The sequence below is a fragment of the Anser anser genome (genome assembly GCF_964211835.1).
Source record: "Anser anser genome assembly, chromosome: 2".
In the NCBI taxonomy this organism is placed as follows: Eukaryota; Metazoa; Chordata; class Aves; order Anseriformes; family Anatidae; genus Anser; species Anser anser.
The window spans coordinates 8,421,238-8,442,226 of record NC_139721.1 but is presented as its reverse complement, the minus strand read 5'-3'; the positions used below and the strand labels follow the sequence as shown (position 1 = coordinate 8,442,226).

At 38.5% G+C, this 20,989-nt stretch overlaps 1 protein-coding gene across 2 annotated transcripts in view; it reads left to right on the top strand.

Moving 5' to 3' along the window:
- TG (thyroglobulin) overlaps nt 1–20,989 on the top strand; it is a 165,930-nt gene that overhangs the window by 37,577 nt on the left and 107,364 nt on the right. For both annotated transcript variants that reach the window (XM_083827078.1, XM_083827077.1), the window contains 7 exons: nt 1,664–1,818; nt 2,250–2,406; nt 6,818–7,042; nt 12,251–12,400; nt 14,228–14,398; nt 18,550–18,672; nt 20,503–20,618. In XM_083827078.1, coding sequence (XP_083683204.1) covers nt 1,664–1,818; nt 2,250–2,406; nt 6,818–7,042; nt 12,251–12,400; nt 14,228–14,398; nt 18,550–18,672; nt 20,503–20,618 — 1,097 coding nt within the window. The remainder of the gene's footprint in view (nt 1–1,663; nt 1,819–2,249; nt 2,407–6,817; nt 7,043–12,250; nt 12,401–14,227; nt 14,399–18,549; nt 18,673–20,502; nt 20,619–20,989) is intronic.

Below are 20,989 nucleotides of genomic sequence, written 5' to 3'. Positions count from 1 at the left end.
TTTAATGTCAGCCTTTTCGATTATTTCAAACAGAGATACGTTCCAATCAATACACCCTATCATAGCACTGCCTAACTTTGAGAAATGCAGGTCTTGATGTCAAGTTTGCAACAGATCTTCATCTCCAGAATGGGCTACACGTGTTTTCTAGAAACTCCTGTATTGACACATCTCTACTCGTACCCAAGGTCTCCTGTTCTCAATGTAAACAATTTTAAACTTTGAATTTCAGATTGAGGCTTTTGTTTGCCCTTAAACATGTTTGGTAAGTTTTTGTACCATATTATGAGGTAATTTTCATGGTTTCTTGTTATGCCCAAATAACTGTTTATAAGGCCAGAGGGGAGTGTGTGGCAACCTAATACGAGCTTCTGTTTAATGCAAGCTAAGAGACTTCCCTCAGCAATTTGTGTTTGAAATAGAGGAGGAAAAAAAAATACATCTGATGGTCATTCAATGAACATCACAGTAATGGAGAATTCACCACACCACTTAGCAATTTGTCCCAATGGATAATTACCCACACTCTTAAAAACCTTATTTCCTGTTCCTTATGTGTACACTTAGAGATTGTGGTTAAGTCAGCTCTTAATTACTCTATGATAAACTAAACAGATAAAGGGCTTTGTGCCTTTCAGGAGGAAGCAGGCTTTTGTGTCCTTTGGTCCTCCCTACCACTCTCCTTGGACTTTCTTCAGACTTTTCCACACTCATTTTGGGAGCAAGGGACTGGGAACTGTGCTCCAGCAACCATGCTTGTGTGTAATGCCGTGAGGTCTGTAGAGCTAGGGAGTGAGGGAGTGCTCTGCCACTTCTCCAGGCTGCTGGATAAGCTGTGCTGAATCTGAGAGAACAAAGTCTCCAAGACATCTGTGATCAGCATAATTCAGATAAGAAATGTTCACTTTTTTTTTTGTTTTGTTTTGTTTTCTCCTCCTGTCTAAGAACTGTTTTGATAAATTTCCATTTTGAGATTGATGACTTCACGGGTCTCTCAATGGTCTGTGTGATTTGAGTCACTCTGGTTTGCTCTCAAAAAATCAGAAAGCCCTTGTTAGTTGTCCATGTCAAAGCCGTTATTCTGCAGTCAAATTTATTCTCTCCCAAAGCTTGATTCCAAGTTAATTTAACAGGCTAGGTTTCTGAAAGCCCATTTGAATTAGTATTAATTGCTCTAACCATTCATTTTCTTTTTAAATAGAAGTCCTGTATCAGCTCTTTCCTGATTTAGGCTGAGAGAAATGAAGGTTGACAGAACAATAATTCCTGTTTTTCTGTTTCTTTTCTGATTATTGGCATAATGCCAGCTTTCATCTAGTTTTCTGGACATTCGTATCTGCCAAGGCTTGTAAAAAGTCATCAAGAGTGGTCAAAATCTTTCTTTATCCCTCTGTGAGTTAGTGCTCCAGTGTAAAATATATCTTTATTATTATAAAACTACATAATCTGGACTTTTTCTGTAGCGCACAAAATATTTATCGAGCATTCTTTCTGTTTATTATTAACTGTGGACAACTCCATTGTTTTCAGCTAGTAAAGGGGAGATGTTATTGATGAAAGATCAAAATGCAAATCAATGTCATCTTTTCCTCAAAGCAACTTCAAAAGTCAGTTTCTATGTTAAATAGTGAGGCTAATAAATGCCCTTCTATTTATTTTTTAGAGCTCCAATTATTTCAGACAGTCCAAGCTCAAACACACTTTCAACTACTGCTACCTCCTCAGAAGACTTGTAGTTCTGACTACTCTGGATTACTCGAGGCATTCCAGATACTTATTTTAGATGAGTTGAAGGCTCGTGGTTTCTGTCACCTCCAGGTAATTTCAGTTCTTTATCCTTTGTTATTCAATAAATAAATAAATGTTGAGACATAGAATAGAACTTTGCATCTTTGAAAGAGGGGGAAGAGCTGAAAATACTATGAAATCTCTTATATGGATGACTAGGAAAACAGGATGTTTAGACTCACTGCCTGTGTCGACGGATCAGTTTAATTGTAGCCATAGAAGTCATATCACATCAGCCCAATACTTATTAAAATACGTTTTGATGGAAGTGAACATTCTGACTCTTCTTATAGTGAGTAAATAACCTGCTAAAATTATATTCTTCTAATTCTATTTCTGTTCTTACTGTCCCTTTTGAAAATGTTGCCTTGAGCATAGCACAGTGCAAATGAGCATGGAAAGACATGATTAGAAGGCTCTAAGTTTGACTAACCTTAATTTCATTTAATTTTGAATTCAAGGTAGATGCATTTGGAAATACTGTCTCAGTTCCTGTCTGTGACAATTCCTCTGTCTATGTTGAATGTCTGAGTGCGGACCGCCTGGGAGTGAATGTCACGTGGAGGACTCAGCTGGAAAACATCCCAGCAACTTCTCTCCCTGACTTACATTATATTGGTAAGTTTATCTCTGATGTTTCTGTGAATCAAGCCTGCTTTGCTTCCTAACTGTTTGGTTTCCCCCTGTCTGCTCTTGGGAGGCACTAAAAAGGCAGTGCAAATGCTCACTGACAGGGTCTTTCTTTATAACACTGGAGGTGTGTTTCTGAACCTTTGGTGTTATATTTATCAGGCTGTGACTGCAGTGTGAAAAGCAGATATAATTGAGTATTTCTTTCAGATAGCACTGCCTCTCCCAGCTTCTTTAACTGTCACTGAAAATTACTTTATCTGTCAGCAGCTGAACTGTCCTGGAAGTTAATTTCCAGTGGGCAGATTGTGTTACTTATTTCATTGTACTCAGAGAAGCACAATTCACATATTGCCAAAAAGATAAGTAATTTCTTCAAAATGTGGTTTTCTTGGTTTGGTTCCTTTTCTTTTTCTTTTTATTACATTACCTTTGACACTAAAGAATTACCTTTACCTTGTAAGTCCTAGAGCAAAGATGCAGAGTCCATAGACAGGTAGATCTTCACTGTGGTTTAAAATGAGTTAGCGACAGTGTAAAGAACTTTCAAAAGAGTCGGAATTTCCCTTTAAAATAAAAGAAGTAAAAGACACATCCGAAGTTGAAATGTCCTCTATGCCAGCTTTTCTCTAGTTATACAGCTTTGCAATGATGTTCCCAGCTCTAAATATAAATAACTCTGCTTGCACATGTTCTTCCCTCTAATTTTGAGGCAAGGAGAGTTGTGCCATACAGCCTGATCAGAACCAAGTTCAAAAGTCTTCAGGACCTGAACAGAGTGTGCAGTGGTCGTGTGGTTCCTGGCTATAGTGTCTGTTTGTGTTTACTTCCATTCAGTTGTACCAGATCATAAAGAAAACATGGATATTAAGTGGTTTGTAGAAGGTGGATCAAAGTGCAAGTTTTTCTGGGTTTATATAGCAGTTTACTTCTGAAACCATTCTGCATTGAGGACGTTGCATTTTTGACCCTCTCCACACTATAATTTTCCCATAGTATTTAAAATTGCTTTTCAGGGAATGACTGTATGGTTTCAGAAGAGGTAGTATAAGTCTAGTCTGGGGAGATCAGACAACTGTAAACACACTGTCTGTATACTCTTGGCACCATCAACTTCCATTACCTTTTAAAACAGCTTTGGGTCTTTCTTTTTGAGTTATTGTCTGCATCATCATTGGTGTATGTGCGCAATGAGTGAGTAAATTTGCTCTCTCAATTGAAAATCTGCATTATTAAAATTGCTTAGATCTTTTCCTAGCTTCTCTATGGATAAAGGATAAATCTTGTGTGTGTGTGTGTGTTTTATTTTCCCCTGTGAAGAAGCTGAGAAAAAATTACTAATTGCTAAACAGAAGCACAGCATGCATGTGTTCCCAATGAAGAACCTTAAATCTAAATAATTCATGACTTCTTCGTTACATTTTTTTTCTCACAGATCTTTTCATGTATTAAATTCTGAGGTTATGGAAATCCCTTCCTGAGGGATCTTATGCTATTTGGCTTGATAGCTTAGACCTCAGTTCTAAAAAAATTGAGGAGGACTTACAGCAATTTCTCTCTTTTCTGTTCAACAAACAAAAATCCTAATGATAATAAAAGTGAACTTTTTCTGGATGAACATAAAGTAAACAGTTTCTATCAGTGAGATTAGAGGAAATCAATCCCTGTCCCTTATACTGCCAAAATTTTAAGCTTTTTTTTTTTTTTCCCCTCTATGTATTCTTTAAAGATTTATTTTTTTTTGTTCCCTCTCTTTGTTCTGGTCTGCCACTTTCTCATTTGGCCAATATGAACTCTAGGTAACTGTCATCCTTTTCCAGTTAAAATCATTATTTGTTCAAATGGGAGTAAACCTTAAATCAGACTTCTTCCCACTGCACAACAGAGGATGTACCTATGCAGGACATTTCTGTATGAGAAAAGATGTATTGTCATCGTGGAAGTCCAAGTCCCTAAAGGTTTACCAGGCTCTGAAGAAATGCTTAGTAAGGACTTCCAATAAATTTAACATGAGACGCTTAGTAGTTTAAAATGCCAAAATGGTGCAGCAAAGCGGGAACAAAACCAGGGAAGCACTGCCATGCTTTACAGCATGCTGAAGGTCCCAGGAAGCTTTTCACGGACTAGAAGCCAGGTCCCATGTCAGCCAGGAAGCGTGGCCAGGCTGGCCAGCCTTGCTGGAAGGGCTGAACCAAGGCAGCTGTGCTGCACCTGGGTCCCAGCTCAGGACTTCTCCTTTCCTGGCTCTGGATGATGTGTGTACAATGTCACCAGCTAGTCTGTGGCTGGGATGTCTGGCACGGTGCTGGATTGCTCTCTCCTGAGAACAATTCCAAGACTTACCTGTCTGCTTGCTGCGTATGAACATGTTTACTGTAGTTAAACACTTGTTTATGTATTGTGCCTGCAATGGACACCATATAGACATAGACATATAATAGGACCCTCACAGGAGGGTCACGTTTAGTGATAGTCTTAAGAATATTTTAACACAGGGAAATATTCTTAACTAAAGGAACTTCATTTCCTTCAGTGAGTTCTTTCTGGCTTGACTCTTTGCTTCTTTCCTACACATGAATTCCCTCCAGCTGTCATTTCTAGGTTATTTTTGCTTTTTTTACAGCTAGTTACTAGAAAATTCAGAGGGGTATTTGCTTGAATAAAAGGCTAATCTACGTATTCCTGCTTCCACTTACGAGACAATTTCTGGTAAAACCTTTGCAAATAGTTACAGGTTATGTGGTAATCTCCAATTACTTCCTCAGGAGCTAAGTATCGTTTTGGCCTGGGGTTGAACAAAATAGAATGCTCTTTTGTTGATTGTATTATGTACCAGTGCAGCAGAAGGATAAGTTGCTTAAAGCTGAAGGAAACAGAGAACAGAGAACACGAGGACACAGATGTCTACTTTTACACAAGGTCTGTTCGCTTCTTTAGCCCATAAGTGTAAAAGCCTCAAGTTCCTCCTTTGCCAAGAGGGAAACAACACCTGCATGACAGCAAGCAGCTACAGACCAACATTCAGACAGAGAGGGCACCTGCACTGTCAGTGCTAAAAGTCTGGAATGATCTTTCAGAAAAAGCACGGTAGGGCTGTGGTCCGTTCAGCGCAGGCTGGTGGGCAGCACTGCATAGTCAGAGCCTGGTACCTAGCTGTGAAATTCTGTCCTTGCTCTGAGAAGTGAGAAGCTGCCCACGGGCTTCAGAGCAAAGTTGGGAAACTTGCCACGTGAGAGTGCAGCAGTATGCTCATCTATTTGCCTTGGACACATCAGTCACAGCATAAATAAGCTTTGTGCAGTGTGCGAGGTGTAACATTCCTCGCATTCTCTTTACGTATTTAACATCCTCCCTGTGAAAATTCAACATCCAAGGTCATCGGTGTGCTTGCAAAACCCAAAGTACGTAGAGTGTAGGGCTTCCCATTTGCTGGGTTACTGGGCTGTACATCACCTGTAGCTACAGGAGGTCCTCAGAAACCATACAACGTTTAGTTCTATGCTATAAAGTCTGCAGGGATAAACAGAACATGATAACAAACAAAATCCTCTGGGAATACTGTTTCTTGTAGCATTTCTTGTGCAGCCAAACTGGGGAATTTGCTCTTTCTCTAATGCTGGAAACTGTCCTGGAGCAAATCATCAGAGAGAGAAGCTGCCTAGGCAGCTGGGGACATAGAAAGTAGGAAAGGTCCTCACTATTTTCCAGCTTTAAACACCAGCTTCAGCAACTGTGGATAGTTGGGTATGTTGAATTTCAGTAGTGTCACAGAAGCTGGTTATTATGTTATTACAGATGCCTTCAAAACCAAATATATAAAATGCTAAACAAGAAGTCAGTGATACACACTGAAACAACAGGAACAAATCTGAATATCAGACAATCCATCTGCTAAGTGTTTTTAACACAAAAATCATATTTTGTTCTTCAATGCTTTAATTTTTGAATTTGCTATTTTTTGTTTGCACCCATAGCTGGGGAGTTGGACTTAAATGTTCTTTTAAGGTCCCTTCCAATCCAAACCATTCCATGATTCTATAAGCCTGTCGAAGTTCAAGAAGCATTTGGACAATGCTCTCAATGGCTTGATTTTTGTGTGGTCCTGTGTGGAGTCAGGAGTTGGACTCGATGATCCTCATGGGTCCCATGAATCCATGAACTTGGGATATTCTGTGATTCTACGATTGTTTCTTTAGCACCCTCCACATATGCTAAGATTAGTAGTTTAATCTCATAGACACTACACAGATTCGTTCTCATCCATTGTTTGTTAACATGCTTGTATTTTGTATTTGTATCCACCTATGTTTTTAATTTTGAACTTCACCAGTCTTTATGTTGTTGTCCATTTCCCTATTAGGAATCTCACATTATTTTGCTGTATTATTTCTCCCTTTAGAAAAAGCAATTGTTGGAGAAAATCTCATTGGAGCATTTATTAAAGAGATTGAGGATGGTGGATTTCAGCTGTATTTGGACTCCAAGCAATTCCTAGCAGATTCGTTCATTGATTTTCCTCGGGATGAAGAATTTGATCTGTCCCCGAGCGTGCAGCTAGGATGTAGAAGTGGTTTTCGAAGAACTTCAACTCCTGGGAAAACCACCCCAAATGCACGAGGATGTGGTATGCCTCACTTTAGCTTTCCCTTTTTTGATGATGTTAGGAATCAATATAAAGTTAGAAAATGATCAGCGAACTTATGTTTATGTTTAATAGGTGGAAGGCATAAAGCATCTTTGTGAGTGAAAAATCTGAGGAGAGATGGGAATTACTGCTTTGCTTTCTGTTCAGTCTTTGCATTGCAGATGGCAATGACATTGAATGGAAGGTTTCACAAACACTTCTTGGGATTTTTTAGACCTGTCTGGTGTTAGAAGGTCTGTCTCTATTGTACATGATACTTGATAAGAAGATTCTGAAAAGATAATGTAGTTAGTACTTCGTATGATGTTACATTACGCAGGGTAGAAACCTAGTTACGAAAGTGTCAAAAGTCCTGAGATTGTCAGTTCTTGGGCCAAGTTTGAGCCAGCTCACATGGAAGCTTTCTCCGTGCTGGCCAACACACAGACCTGATTTAAATTCTGCCCTCTTTTCATCATCTTTCCTTCTGTTTAGTCTGCTTCCCTGGAATGGGCTGTCTTTCTGTCAACATCCTGCTTGGGGCTGCCAAGCCTGCCTCTTCACAGGATCCCTGGGGCTGTGCCTGGCACAGCTGCGTACAGGTCATGCTGCCAAAAAGCCTTTGCTTTGACAGACCCACTCTTACTTCTACCTACATCGACCCCCTTATAGTGCAACCCTGGTTGTCCTTGTTGGCCCAATGAGCCTCCAGTGATTCTGTGCATTTCTGATGTCAGTTTGAGATATATTAATTATGTCTGGGGCACAGAAGAGGGATGTGCCAGTTCTACATGTAAGAGCAACAGGTGTGGGATAAGTTTTCCCAAACAGGGAATATTTTCAGATAGGTGAACCTTCAACACTAATCAGTTAGAGATCCCAAGGAAAACTCAAAGCACCTGAAAAGAATTTAGCTCTTTGCCTGGTACAGTGGTTCTCTTCAAGTTAGGAGAGCTTTCAGATGCTCAGCTGATTACAACAGTGAAAATAAATGATTTTCAACTGCTGTCATCGAAGGATCTGAATAATAATGAAAAGAGGAAAGACCTATTCTCTGGCTTAAAAGTATTTCTGCAAACTTAAAACCAACTGTGTTAAGTGCTGGCAGCAATTTAGGGAAACTCAGCTTGAGTTTATCCATGTTTGTAAATTTTGCAGATATGTACATTCATGTACACATCAATGCAGCTAACAGAAAGTGAGCATAAAAACAACTCATATGTTTTCAAACTCCATTGCAATTGTTGTGTCTGCAATGCTGATGTACCCAAAGTGAAATTACCACTTTGTGCATAAGCCTGTCTGCTTTCCACCAAAAACTTTGTTTGAAGGCTCCTGTGTTGGAGGAAAAGGGTTACAGAGGAGAACCATCATGTAGGAGATCTTATTTTCAAAGCTCAGTGGCACCTTTCTTCAGCTGTAATTTTTATTACTACCTTGTAGGAATGATCTCAGAGAGAACAGCATAAAAAAGTGACAGTGTTATTTTTTCCTACAGAAAATACCACTGAAAATATCTTCCCTTGGTTTCACCATCATATTGTTCTGTTTAACATTATTAAAAGTGAAATAATAGTACCTTATGACTCTAACTTGGTAGCTGGAATAAGAACAAGTTGGATTTTTTCTTTTTTTTTTCTTTTTTTTTAATTCCCAAACAAGTCATCACTCTTGATTCTTATAGGTTAAAAAGGAGAAGAAGAGAAATGCAATAGTGCAGTGAAGCATTGAAGGTCTTACCTTGCTAACAGCAGGGATATTGGCAAACTTTCTTCTTTGCTATTCAAAATATGTTGTGACTTGAATCCTGACAAAAGATGCTGAGATGGAAACCCCCTAGTCTAAGAACTTGTCTGTGCTCAGCCTCTCTGCCTTTTCTCTTTCCCTTAGGAGAATGAGTACGATATGTGTTGTGGGTTCAGCTGTACGATTCCTGAGGTGCCTTCTAGGTCCATTGATAGTCCATAGGAGAATGAGTAATTCTGTGGAGTGGTTAAATCATCTTCCCATACATCCCATACATGAATTTTGTGGATTTGCATTAAATGATGTAATGATGTAATTTCTAACTAACGTGAATTTGCTAGAAGAGAAAAACAGTAGCAGATATGAAGGTTGGTGTGTGCTGTGCTCAGTTTGGTAAAACCTTAATTTAGAGACAAGAGTCTGTCCAGGTTAAATGATGAGCTGCTTTGCCTTGTATCAGGTATGGCTTTTTGGACAGGCAAAGACTGAAAACTGGACAGGAGATTTTGTTGGTTTATCTAGTCATTTTCTTTCCTTTAGTTCTGAACACATGCTTTTAAGGCAAGGGCTTCAGAGTGATTAACCCATGAATCGGTTCTGAACTGCTGCAGTTTTCAAGTTGGACTCTTAAGTGTAAATTGTCTGCAGTTTCAGTTCATCTCCATGGTCTGAAACAATTCAGATTTTGGTTATTTTCACATGCCATGCAGAAAAAGATTAACTCCTACTGAGAATCCAGAATATGTAAAAACTTTCAGTTACTTACTAAGATGTACTGTTGTATTAATTTAAGGTATCATTATTTATTAAGCAGAATCCATCATTTAAGGCAAAAGAACTTGCAGTGAACTGGATCTTTGTGCCAAATATTTCCTGCCAGGGATAGAGGCCTCTAGGAAGCAGCGCATTAATTTGCCTCGTTTGTTAGTTCGTAGACATTTGCATCAGCTAGCTTTAGAGGAAGGCACTCAGTAAAACAGACATAGAAAAGTGGAAAGGAGGAAGTTCCTGCTCCACATGTTGGCAGAGATTTTCTATTCAAAGATGCCATGATGGACATGCTGTTGAATGCTGTTTTATGTTGTAGGACCGTGGTTTTTAATCTAAACATGGGATTCAAGAATTCTGTTTCTGGTTCCTCTATGATGCAGGTTTTTTGTTTGGTTTAGTTTTATTGTGTGCATTCTGTATGTGTAGATGTATACATAATCTGGTCTTTTATCCTGTCTTGGTCTGTTTCTCTTCTTTTCCTCCCCTCTCCCCCTGTTTATTTCATGAGGAAAAGCTGAAGGCTGTTTCCTTTGTTTTACTATATTTTTTTTATGCTTGTTTCTTTTATTATTTGGAATTCTGGGTAAATTCTATCAGAAGTGCTTTGAGCAGAGCATAACCCAAACCAAATACAATGCTAGATTTATAGCCACGCTGGCAGCTCAAGACTTCATTAGTAATTATATGAATCAAGAATGTGATATTCCAAAAGTTTCCAGTATCTGATGGGAGGAAAGAGTAGTACAAGCATTAGGTAATGATAAGTTGCAACACTTTATAAGCATGCTTAGTGTGAAGGTCATGTGCAGCATCTAGGGATTTATTTTAGGAGATTTTTTTTTTTTACTATATATATTTTTTTAATTTAAATGTTATTAATTTTATTGTATTATTTTAATTTTATTCTTTTCTTTTCCCCCGTTGTTTTAGGAAAATTAAGTATGGATCCGGTTGTTAGCTCTGAGATTTTGCCTAGGGGCTATTCTCCAGTTTCTTACCTAGTTAAAGCAAATGAAAGCCTGAAAGAGTTGAGCGTGGTGGTTTGTCTGACTTCCAGAGCCAAGCTTAACCTACCCATACTTGTGTTGAGTGTAATGTATAGCTGATGTGACACATGCCTTCAAGAGTTATAGATTCTAGAAAACATGGTTCTTTGCACGATATTTTTTGCTATTCTTTGTGTCCTTTTGTTAACTTAATGTGTGAGACAAAAGGCAATTTTGCTTCCTTAAGGAGAAGGACAGAGGATAGGAGATACAGCTGTTATATTTGCATCATGACTGTAACTACAAAAAGAGGAGGGTGCTTCGAAACGCTTGATTTCTTCCTTTTAAAACTTCAATTGCTTAATTAGTCCCTCTCATTCTTTGTAGTTTGCCTTCAGTTTAGGCATGTATTACTCATTTCATTTTAATTTCTTGTACTGCTGTTCATTTGCAATGCTTATGATCCTTCTTGCATGTGTTGGAAAATGTCTTTAAAATGTATCAGACACACTTGGGTATTAGGTAATATGCATGAGAAAAGGGAATCCTGCCTCATCCAGGTTTTTTTTTTTTTTTTTGGTTCTGTAATAGATTTTAGATATTTTATACCTAGAGCAATTGCCTTGATATCTAGCTGGGAGGAAAATTTCAGTCTCTCTGTAGCCTCATCCTAGACTTTCCCATTGGACCATTTAGAGCAGGTGAAGGAAGATATGATCATTTTTATATTAGTTCTATTTTTAGTCTATTAAAATTTAGGTGCTCCAATAAGTTAAATTAATTTACATTCCAGTGTGCTGGCCAGAGCAGCAATTCATCATATGGGTTGTAGTGGAGATGGCCAATTTTCCATTATGGTTTCTCTCTAAGACAAGCTTAAACTGCTGTCAAGACGTAGGACAAGAACAAACATGAAGTTTTGTACATTGTCAAAGTTCCAAAATATACATTTGATACTGTTTTGAAGGAAATCTATGTCTGGAAAGCAGCTGTGAAATAACAACTAAAGGTATTGTCCTGCAACTGTGTCTGTGAGTCTTCTGCTTTAATGATCATCTGAATGATCTGGATGGAAAGACAGTATTGCATGACCTTCCAAAAGACGAAGAGGTTTTTTTGTAATATGTAACAGGTCATCTGGAAATATTATTTCTGATTTGTTCTGAAAATTATATTTTCAGAATAACTGTGTTTTCAGTCTAAGAATATCTTTTTGTTTTGTATTTGAGTTGTCATGTGCACAACTAGTGGCTTTTAATCCAGCCATTATTATTTAGCTTGGAAGCACTTACGAAAAATTTCATTTCCAGGCATTCTGAATGAAAGTGTTACCACGCGGTGAGTTTCTGTATGATGTTCTGGGAATTTATGGTCATTGGAGTCTTCCTGTTTCTGTCTGTAGTGTTTGTAGAAGTTACTCTATTTGTAGCTTGGGTTCCTTTGTTTTCTTTCACAACCCATCCACAAAGTGTATTATCTTATTACAAAAGGATTTGACAGTATTCAGCCATATTCCAGTCATCAGTGAGTTTAATAAATGTTTAAGTGTTTACCTATATTATCCCACTTAGAAATACATATATTGAAAGCTTGAAGTCTTGGCAAGTCCACCAGCCTGATATATACATGGTGTTTGCACACATGGGTGTTCAAAAGCCTGAACTGATTGGATTCCAAAAAAATAATAAAGTTCTTCTCTTTGCAGTTGTTTGTCCTTCAGGCAGTCATTTCCAGAATGGTGAATGCATTCCCTGCCCTCTTGGTTACTACCAGTACCAGACAGGACGTTCCTCTTGTATCAAGTGTCCAACGGGTAAAACTACCAACTCTTATGGGGCATTCAGCATTGATCACTGTAAGTTGAGCTAATTTTGTCCTTGTTCTTTGTATTCTGCCTTCAAATAAATAATGGATTTTTCATCTGTAAATTAAAAAAAAAAAAAAAAAAAAAAGAATATGATCCCTTCTGTACATATTTGAAGACATTTTTCAAGGACAGAACAAACTAACTGGTGTTTTGACCCAAAATGCATGAAAAATGAGTGGTCAATCTCATTCAGGATGTTGTGGTTCCTTAAAATGAGTTCATTGTCCTGAGGAATGATATCTGGGTATTCAGTCAGTGAGAAACATCTTGTATAGTTCATTTATTGGCATTTTCATGAAGACTAAAGAAGTTTTTTCCAGCTTTTTCAAGACCCTGTTTTGGTACAAATACTTCTCTGAGTAACTATTAATATGTTCACTAAAGTTGGTGTATTTATTTTAAATTACTTATTTTTGGATGCAGTCCCATAAAGAATATCACTTGTTAAGCCCATGGATAAAAATAAAAAGTAAGTAGTAAGAAAGGGTTTCATGGTAATATGGGTGAGTACCAGAACTGCTTTGTTTTGTTTCAATCTATTCTCTTGGGTGAAATATAAATACGGATTTATGTTAATGCACCCTGACATGAATTAGTTTTTGCCTAAAGAAGACATCAGGCTGCATAGTAAATTTTCACTTCCATATCTGTGTTCCTGGTGTAGGTATTGGTCTCAGGTGCTTTATAGTTTACTCCTTAAGTGTAGTTTTCTTTACTGCAAGTGTCTGGAAAAAAGCCAAGCCTCTGCCTGGTGTTCATCTTACCTGTGTGCTGAGTCTCAGCCCTTTGCAAAGGGCTATGTAGTACACATTTAGCTTTCTTTTCTATTTCTTTCTTTGCTGTTGTCATGCAAAACCTGAAAGGTTTACTGAATTAACAGTCAGATTAAAAATAAATAAATAAAATATTGACTCACAAACATACCACAGGAAAATTGGAGAACAGAAGTGTTTTCCTTTCTGCTTATTACCTTATTTTCCTCCCAGATGTTGTGCCTCTGTGGTAAGAATGCCTGAGATGCATGAGAAGTGTTTCCTAAACTATTTTAGCTCTTAGCTCAATATATTGAAGTGAAATAATGCTGATGCTGGCACATTTTGATAAGCCAGACTAATCTCTGGTAGTTCCTTTGTACACAGATAAGCCACACTTGTTTCAGTAGTATCTCCAAAGAACATGGAAGGCATGAAAGTGGTTAACTAAGCCTGCCAGTTTTAGTCCACTTGGGATCTTCTGCTGCTGCCTTTGATGTTGCTCACATTTCCAGCTTTCTTTCCCTACAAAGCCCAGATACCTGGTTACTGGAAATTTCTAAATTGTAAACTGTGTTGAAAAGTGGTTAGGAAGATGCTGCTAATTAAAATCAAAGTCCTTCATTCATTAAGAACAGAGAGTGAGGATGATACTTTCCACTGACAGGGAGAATTTTTTATTTCTAGTAGCAGATAAATTGATGTGATGGCTCTTGCGCAGTTTGTCATTACATTTCAGGAATCCTTTGCAACAGACACTGAACAAACCAATATGAAAATACAATTCCTTTTCTGTATTACTTCGTTTTACTTTTGTTTTTTCTTTTCTGTGCTTAGAACAAGGGAGATTGGTTCAATGGCAGAAAATCCTAAAAATGTTTGGAATGTGAATTGCAGTAACAAAAAGGAAGTGAAATTAACATGTTTTGAAGCATGAAACACTATGAAAATTAATTTTCAGTAAAGTCTCTGCTGTACTTAGAGCTTTTTGTCCTATTGGTGCACTGAAAACCAGTGACAGCATCATCAGGCTTCCTTCTTTTTCCCTGTTTACTCGTAACAGGTATCACTTACTGTCAAGGCAACGAGCAGGGTTTGCAGTGTGATGAACAAGGCCAGTACAGACCTTCCCAGCAAGACCCTGACAGTAAGAAATCCTTCTGTGTTGATGACTTCGGAGCAGCACTGGAATGGACTGAAACAGATGATCTCCTTACAGACTACCAGTGCCTATGTAAGTGCCAGAGTACTTGGATATGTTGTCATCCATCATAAGTGAAATCTGCTTATGAAAAGACTCAATGCTCCACAGCTGGCTTGCCAACTTACTTTCCCACAATTGTGGCCTCTGCCTTAAGCCACATTCCTCCTCACTTTTGTTTTTCTTGACTGCATTATGGAAGTTGTTTCCTGTAAGGGAAGAGAAAAAGTTGTCTTGTGCTCTCAGATGGCTGGCAGCTTTTAGCGTATGCTGCTCTCCTGCTCTCTGCTTGGAAACCCAACAAGAATAATGAGTGGGCTAATGGGAAAGAAGCAGAATGATGAATTTCCTTGTAAAATTATCACTCGTCAGTGTGTTCCTGTGAAACAGACTGTTTTACAATGACCTCATAGCTGTGGCATAATATCACCGTCTGGGCTCCTACTGTATGGTATCTGATTTGGTGAACATATCCTTGCAAACTGGGAAAACTTACTTCTGCTTGAACACAGTTGTGAAATGCTAGTTCTCAAAGATAAATAATTTTGGAAAACAAAACAAAATCCCTCAAAGTAAAATATATATGTATATAAACAAAAACAATGACAAAAGAACAAACAAAACCAACCATGATTTTCTTAGAAATTGCTTAAAAGCATTTCCTTACTACTTCAGTACTTCTGGGGGAGCCTTTGGAACAGTGGAACTGGGCTTCAGACAAAATGAAATAAAACAGTTGGCACAAAGTCAAGGTAGAGAACAATTTGTTGAAAGTCCAAAGGAAGACTGATGCAAAATAAATGCTTCAGCAAGCTGGGTATAGTACATGTAAGCATACATTAGCGATCTATCACAGAAGTCATCTATCAAATAGTCCCCAGACTGCCTGAAGTAAGGTCTAATTATGCTTCTCAGCCCCAAAGCTTTTGCCTTGCCCAAAAATTACCCTTCCAGAAGGTTTTATTACTCATTATACAATTGGTATCAAATTTAATGAAATATTCTTTTTAGAAACTGATGTCATGGTGTGCTCTGAATCAGACAAGTGTGATCAATAAAAGGAGTGTGAAATGAAAGCCCTTGTTTGTAAAGAGGTTGCAAAACTATTTTCAGTAAAACTAGCTATTCTTTCTCCAAGTATACTTGGAAACTGATTGTAGGTATGAACATGAACTGTTAGCCTGTAGTGCTTTGACACTGGGTAATTGGGATGTTTCTCTGGGCAGAGGACTCACCAACAGGAGGATTAAGCAGCTGTTACTTACCTTGAGCAATTCTGCATGAGCATTTCTGACTTTGTCCAGGAAGGAGCAGTTGCAGATTTCTGTGCTTATTTTGGTGGATCATAATAGAAGAGATCATTAAAAATAGATAGATAACGTTGTAAGTCTTGACAATTTAAGAGTTAAAAAAATAGAAAGACAACAAACACACAAGAAATCCTATTTTATGGTGATTGAAAGGCTGATTTAATTTCCTTTTTTCCTTCTGCATTCCCAGAAAGCACTATTTAAATTGAAACCAATTATTTCTAAGTTTACTTTCCCCTGTCCCTTCTATTTCCCTTAAATGAATTCAGGATGCTACAAGACAGAAGGGTCTGAAGGCTGATCTTGCTTTGACAGGAGGTTGGCAATTGGGCTGGGTCAGTAAATAATCTGCCTATTCTTTGTTTTTTCAAGCCTGTAGTGGGAGGAAGAATTTCCTTTTATCAATGCACAGTAATAAGCCTTAACAGCACGTGTTCATTCTTGTTGTTCTCATTCTTGTTATATTTTAAGCCACACTTAACCTTTGTTGCAGTAGCAGGGATGGGATCTAGAGCTTTACTCTCTAGTGATGTGTGAGATGAAGGAGAATTTCTGCCACTCACTGAGCTTGTGAAATGAGTACTTATATGCCTGTTGGGAAGAGGGCAATGTCAAGTAACAAGTTTGTGAAAATGCAAGCTGGTAGAATACTTTTCATCAAACAGCTTTGTACTTTTCGACAAAATAGTTTTATGAGCACATTTCTAGTTTCCTCTTACTTCCTGTTAAGACAAAAATTCAAGAATTAAAAAAAAAAAAAGAAGGAAACCTTTCAGTTTAGCAGTGTTTTCAGTTTAATGTTTAGTTACACTTTCTATCTCTTCTCTACTTTTCTCCCATATTATTGAAGGAGGGAAAACAGAGGGATAGGATGATGGAGTATCGGGATTTAAAAACAAACCAAAAAGCAGAAGAAAATAAAAACGTTTAAAATGCTTGCAATTTTTCATTAGAAATGAGGGCAGTAAACAGCACAAAAATATGGCTTTTCAGTTTTATGAAAATATGTGAACTCTGTTCTCAACTGGACATCACTGAAGGTTGCAGAGGTAGAAGGAATTCAGTTTAATGCAAAATTAAACTATTACTTATATTTTGGTCTCCTGTATTCGTAGGAAGAAAAAAATTCCAGCTCTGTTTACACAATCATTCACTCCTCTCCCTAGCTGAGCTGGAGTGCAAGAACTTTTTGAGTTTGGCTAGCCCTCATGTTCTTTCTGAGAAGAAATGATGGTTTTATCAAAAGCACCTGCTGACTCACCCCTGACAACTGTGGACATTTGCTTTTGATTTAGTCTGACTGTTTAGCTGTAGGAGTACAAATTATTGTTCTAAGAACTTATCCCTGACTTTTATTTTGTGGTTTATCCGGACGCTTCAAGGAGAGAGGCTTGGGATCCTGTGGCTGAATCTCTGCACCTGTGTGTTCAGGGAAGTGAAGGTCTGAGCCTCCAGCTCTTCTACCTACAGACATCTCCAATTGGCTGAGGTCAAACCAGGACTCCTGTTTCTTATCTCTTTAAGGTCTAGCCCAGGTGTTGATTGCAATGAGCCAGAGGTCTGCATTTATTTGGTTAGTCTGGAGAAAAGGAGACTGAAGGGAAGACACCATCTCTACAATTATCTGAAAGGAGGCTGCAGTAAGGAGGGTGTTGGTCTCTTCTCTGAGGTGACAAGTGATAGGATGTGAGCAAAATGTCTCAAGTTGCACCAGGAGAGGTGTAGGTTGGATGCCAGGAAGAATTTCTTCATGGAGTGGGTGGTCAAGCATTGGAATGGGCTGCCCAGGGAAGTGGTGGTGTCCCCACCCCTGAAGGTATTTAAGAGACGCGTGGACATGGCACCTAGGGAAATGGTTTAGTGATAGGACTTGGTATGTGAGGTTGTTGGTTGGAGTTGATGATCTTGACGATCTGTTCCAACATAGATGATTCTATGGCTTTATGATTTTGGGACATTTTGAGCAGAAGCCTGGACAATACAGGGTTGAAGCTAAGTCACCACATTCTTCCCTTCTCCTTAGTGTATTGTGCACATTGAAAGGTATTAGTTTTTCAGCTGAAGGACACACTGTACCAAAAATTGTTAATAGAGGTAATATCAGTCTGAGCAGGGTGCTGGTGATGCTGCTCTGTGTCCCTTCACTAGGCTATAATCTTCTTGAGGGTACATCCAGGGCCATACCTTCTGGAGCTTAAATTGAATACCTTGCCCCATTTGGTGACCTTTGGGTTTTGCATCTGTAGACCCCATGAGCATTTCCCAGTTTGTGAACAGTGTTGCTTGTTGGACTTCCTTACACTCATGTGCAGTGGATCCAAGTCAGAGAGAGTGAAGTCAAGCAACAGTCCAGAGTTAAATGTTTGGTGAAGGAGTGAAAAAGGAGCATGCTGGCTATATTACCTGGGAGGCATCCCTGAGCTTAAAGTTAGGAGAGAACACTGATGATGTGCTCCTATACATGAATAATAAGCTCCTAGATTTCCTTTCTAGCCAAGTTCTGTCACATCTGACTCTTATTTCAGTGACTGATTTGCAGAAAGTTGGTTCCCCTGTTGACTCAATAGTTGGTTCTGTGCCATGAACAAGTAATAGGAGATGGGAGATAACCAGTCTGCTGTTGGCAGAACAGTCTCACTTGAATATAAACTCCCAGGCCACTTCTGGCTAACAGGTTTTGAAAGATCTTGTGATGCTGTTTTTGCAGAATAGAAATTATATCCTCAGTCCTAGTGCTTCCTGTGTTATCTTTGGAGTTAGGGTACATGGTTTTACGAGCAAATGTCTTCCCCTATAAAAGTCTTGAATTTTTATTTCTAGGTAAAGTCTCTTTGTATCTCTGCATCATGGAAACTGATTTTTTTTTTTTTTAAGTGCTCAGAAGATTTGAGAGAGTTCCTGCCTCCAAACTTCTTTATGGGTCAGAAGATGCTCAAATTCTTCAACCTCAGTCATTCAGGAGAGGCCTGCAAAGTCCAGCTTTTCAATGCATTTCAGGTGAGGAAAACTCTCAGAAAATCCGTACGGACAACAGAACCCGCCGTAGCAAATTATAATCCTTTTGTATGATGAACTTATAATTAATTCCTAGATGAACTATGTCTCTTGCAGTTCAGTGCCAATTCGCTGCAGAGTATTTACAACTTTTGCTAACCTTGTTTCAGTGAAGAGGTTGCTCTTTTTTCTAAAAGAAGTCTTCTGACTTTATGTACCACTTTAGGCAAGTCATCTGAGTTTAAATCCAGTTTACAATATGGATGAGAGCCAAGATTCAGACCAGGAAACATTCATCAGATTTTCCAGATGTGCAGACAAGAAAAGGATTAGGTGTTCAGCACATGTGAAAACCAAGATCTTTGCTTCTTTCCAAATTAACTGATTGACATATAAAAGAGGAATAAACAACCTTGCTTGCATCAGAAGGATATAGTAAGGAGTGCAGAAGTATTCCTCTGTCAATTCTCACAGTGTACGTACTGTATTGCATTTGGACACATCATATTATTGGTTTATATTGATTCAAAATTTAGTCTTTCAAAGTCTCATCTAAAACTACAGGGAATCAGTGCACTGCTTTCAGGGTGCCTTGCCTTGTGTCTCCTAGTGCTTCAGGCCTGTCAAGAGAGGCAGAGGTGTTGCATTCAAAATAAAAGCACCCTGGCTGTAATACTACAGGTGGCCTGGGCAAATATCACAGAAATCTCATAGTCACTGGCTTTGTATCACATGCCTTGGTCTAGTTGGAGTGGTCGTCTCATGCCAAGAGGTGAATCTGTGAAGCCTTGTGTGTGCTACTAGAATGATTTTCATCCACCAGATCATCTCCTATCTAGTTAGTGTAAGGTTTCTTGCACTTTCCTTTGAAACTGGAGAACCTTAAAAGCAAGCCAGTGAACAAGGCACTCCAGGCATGAACTTAGGGAGGAAAAGATGCCCTTTTGGCAAGTGATTTAATTCAGTGCATGTAGTCCGTATTTTCATTATGAGCTATACTATGCTATGTGATGGCCTTTTAAAAATATATATATATATAAAATTGGGCAGCAAAGCCTTTGTGGATAATTAGCATATGTGCTTATATTCACTGTCAAATGGCAACACTACTCTAAAATATTACTGTTGAGATTCTCATTGAAGGGTAGGGGTTAACCCTCCCCTCTCTGCTCCCATGAAAATCAGACAGTTTAGCCCTCATTCTGATGGTGTTTTGGTCTAAGCTGCTTGATTTTATACTAAAGAAAACATCTTTATTTCCTAAATAAAGGAAACAGTTTTGCTCCTGTTTTAGGAGCAGAGCTGTGGGAGCACATTAGTGGTGTTGGGTTGATAAGTGTATGGGCAGAAGAAGGATCTTCAACCACTCCTAACCACAGAAGGGGATGGCTGCTTGGTCCCTTACACTGGTCATCATGATTTCAGAATTCAGTGTTTCCCTCCTTCCTATCACGCCAATATTGACCACAACCTCTTTGCCATGCAGTTACTGTCTTGAGCAGATATGCTAAGTGGTTTGTATAAGTCTTCCCTGCCCTCCTCAGGCAAAATTATCCAGCAGACAATAAATGTTTGGTTAGGTGGTTAGACCTAACTCATCTGTTTGTATCATCAGGTGAAGAATGCCCAAACAAGTTTTTGCAGCATTTAACTTAAAAATCTAATCTATACTAAAATGGTTAAAAGCTAAGGTTCATCTGGCTAATGAAATTCATGTGCTTGCAGTCTGATAGAGGCATGAAAAATTGGGTAAATGGCAATAAACAGGAAACTGGCGCAGAAATTATACACATGAAATGCTAGGAAATTTATGGTTTATTTCTTGCTTTTCAGACTGTGAGAAGGAAGAAGCATGCAGTTTTGTCACTGTAACCCCTGCTGGTTCTGAAGTTGTATGTGAATTATATAGCGCCACTGAAGTCAACTTCAACTGTACCACCTCTGGATTGGTAAAAATGATGATACTTAAAAATCTGTGTTTGTCATAAAACTGTAGGTTCAATATAATTAGAAGACATCATAGAAGAAAGGCAGACCATTACCTGACTCCTTGTACGTTGTTCTTCATTGTGGCAGTAATAGATTTCTGCAAGTTGGTAAAGAAGCTAGACCCAAATGGTCTTAAAAGTGACATCTGAATGCCTCAGTGTTTGCATGAAACACCACACAGCACTTCTGTTCTTAAAACCTGCTGAGCGCCCACAGTCTGGAAATCAGGCTAACTTAAAAGGGATTTTATCTGAATAGTCAAAACTAGAAGTATCCAGGTCAGTAATCAGATCATCGGAGGCAGTCCTCATTTATTAGTCCCTTCCACTTG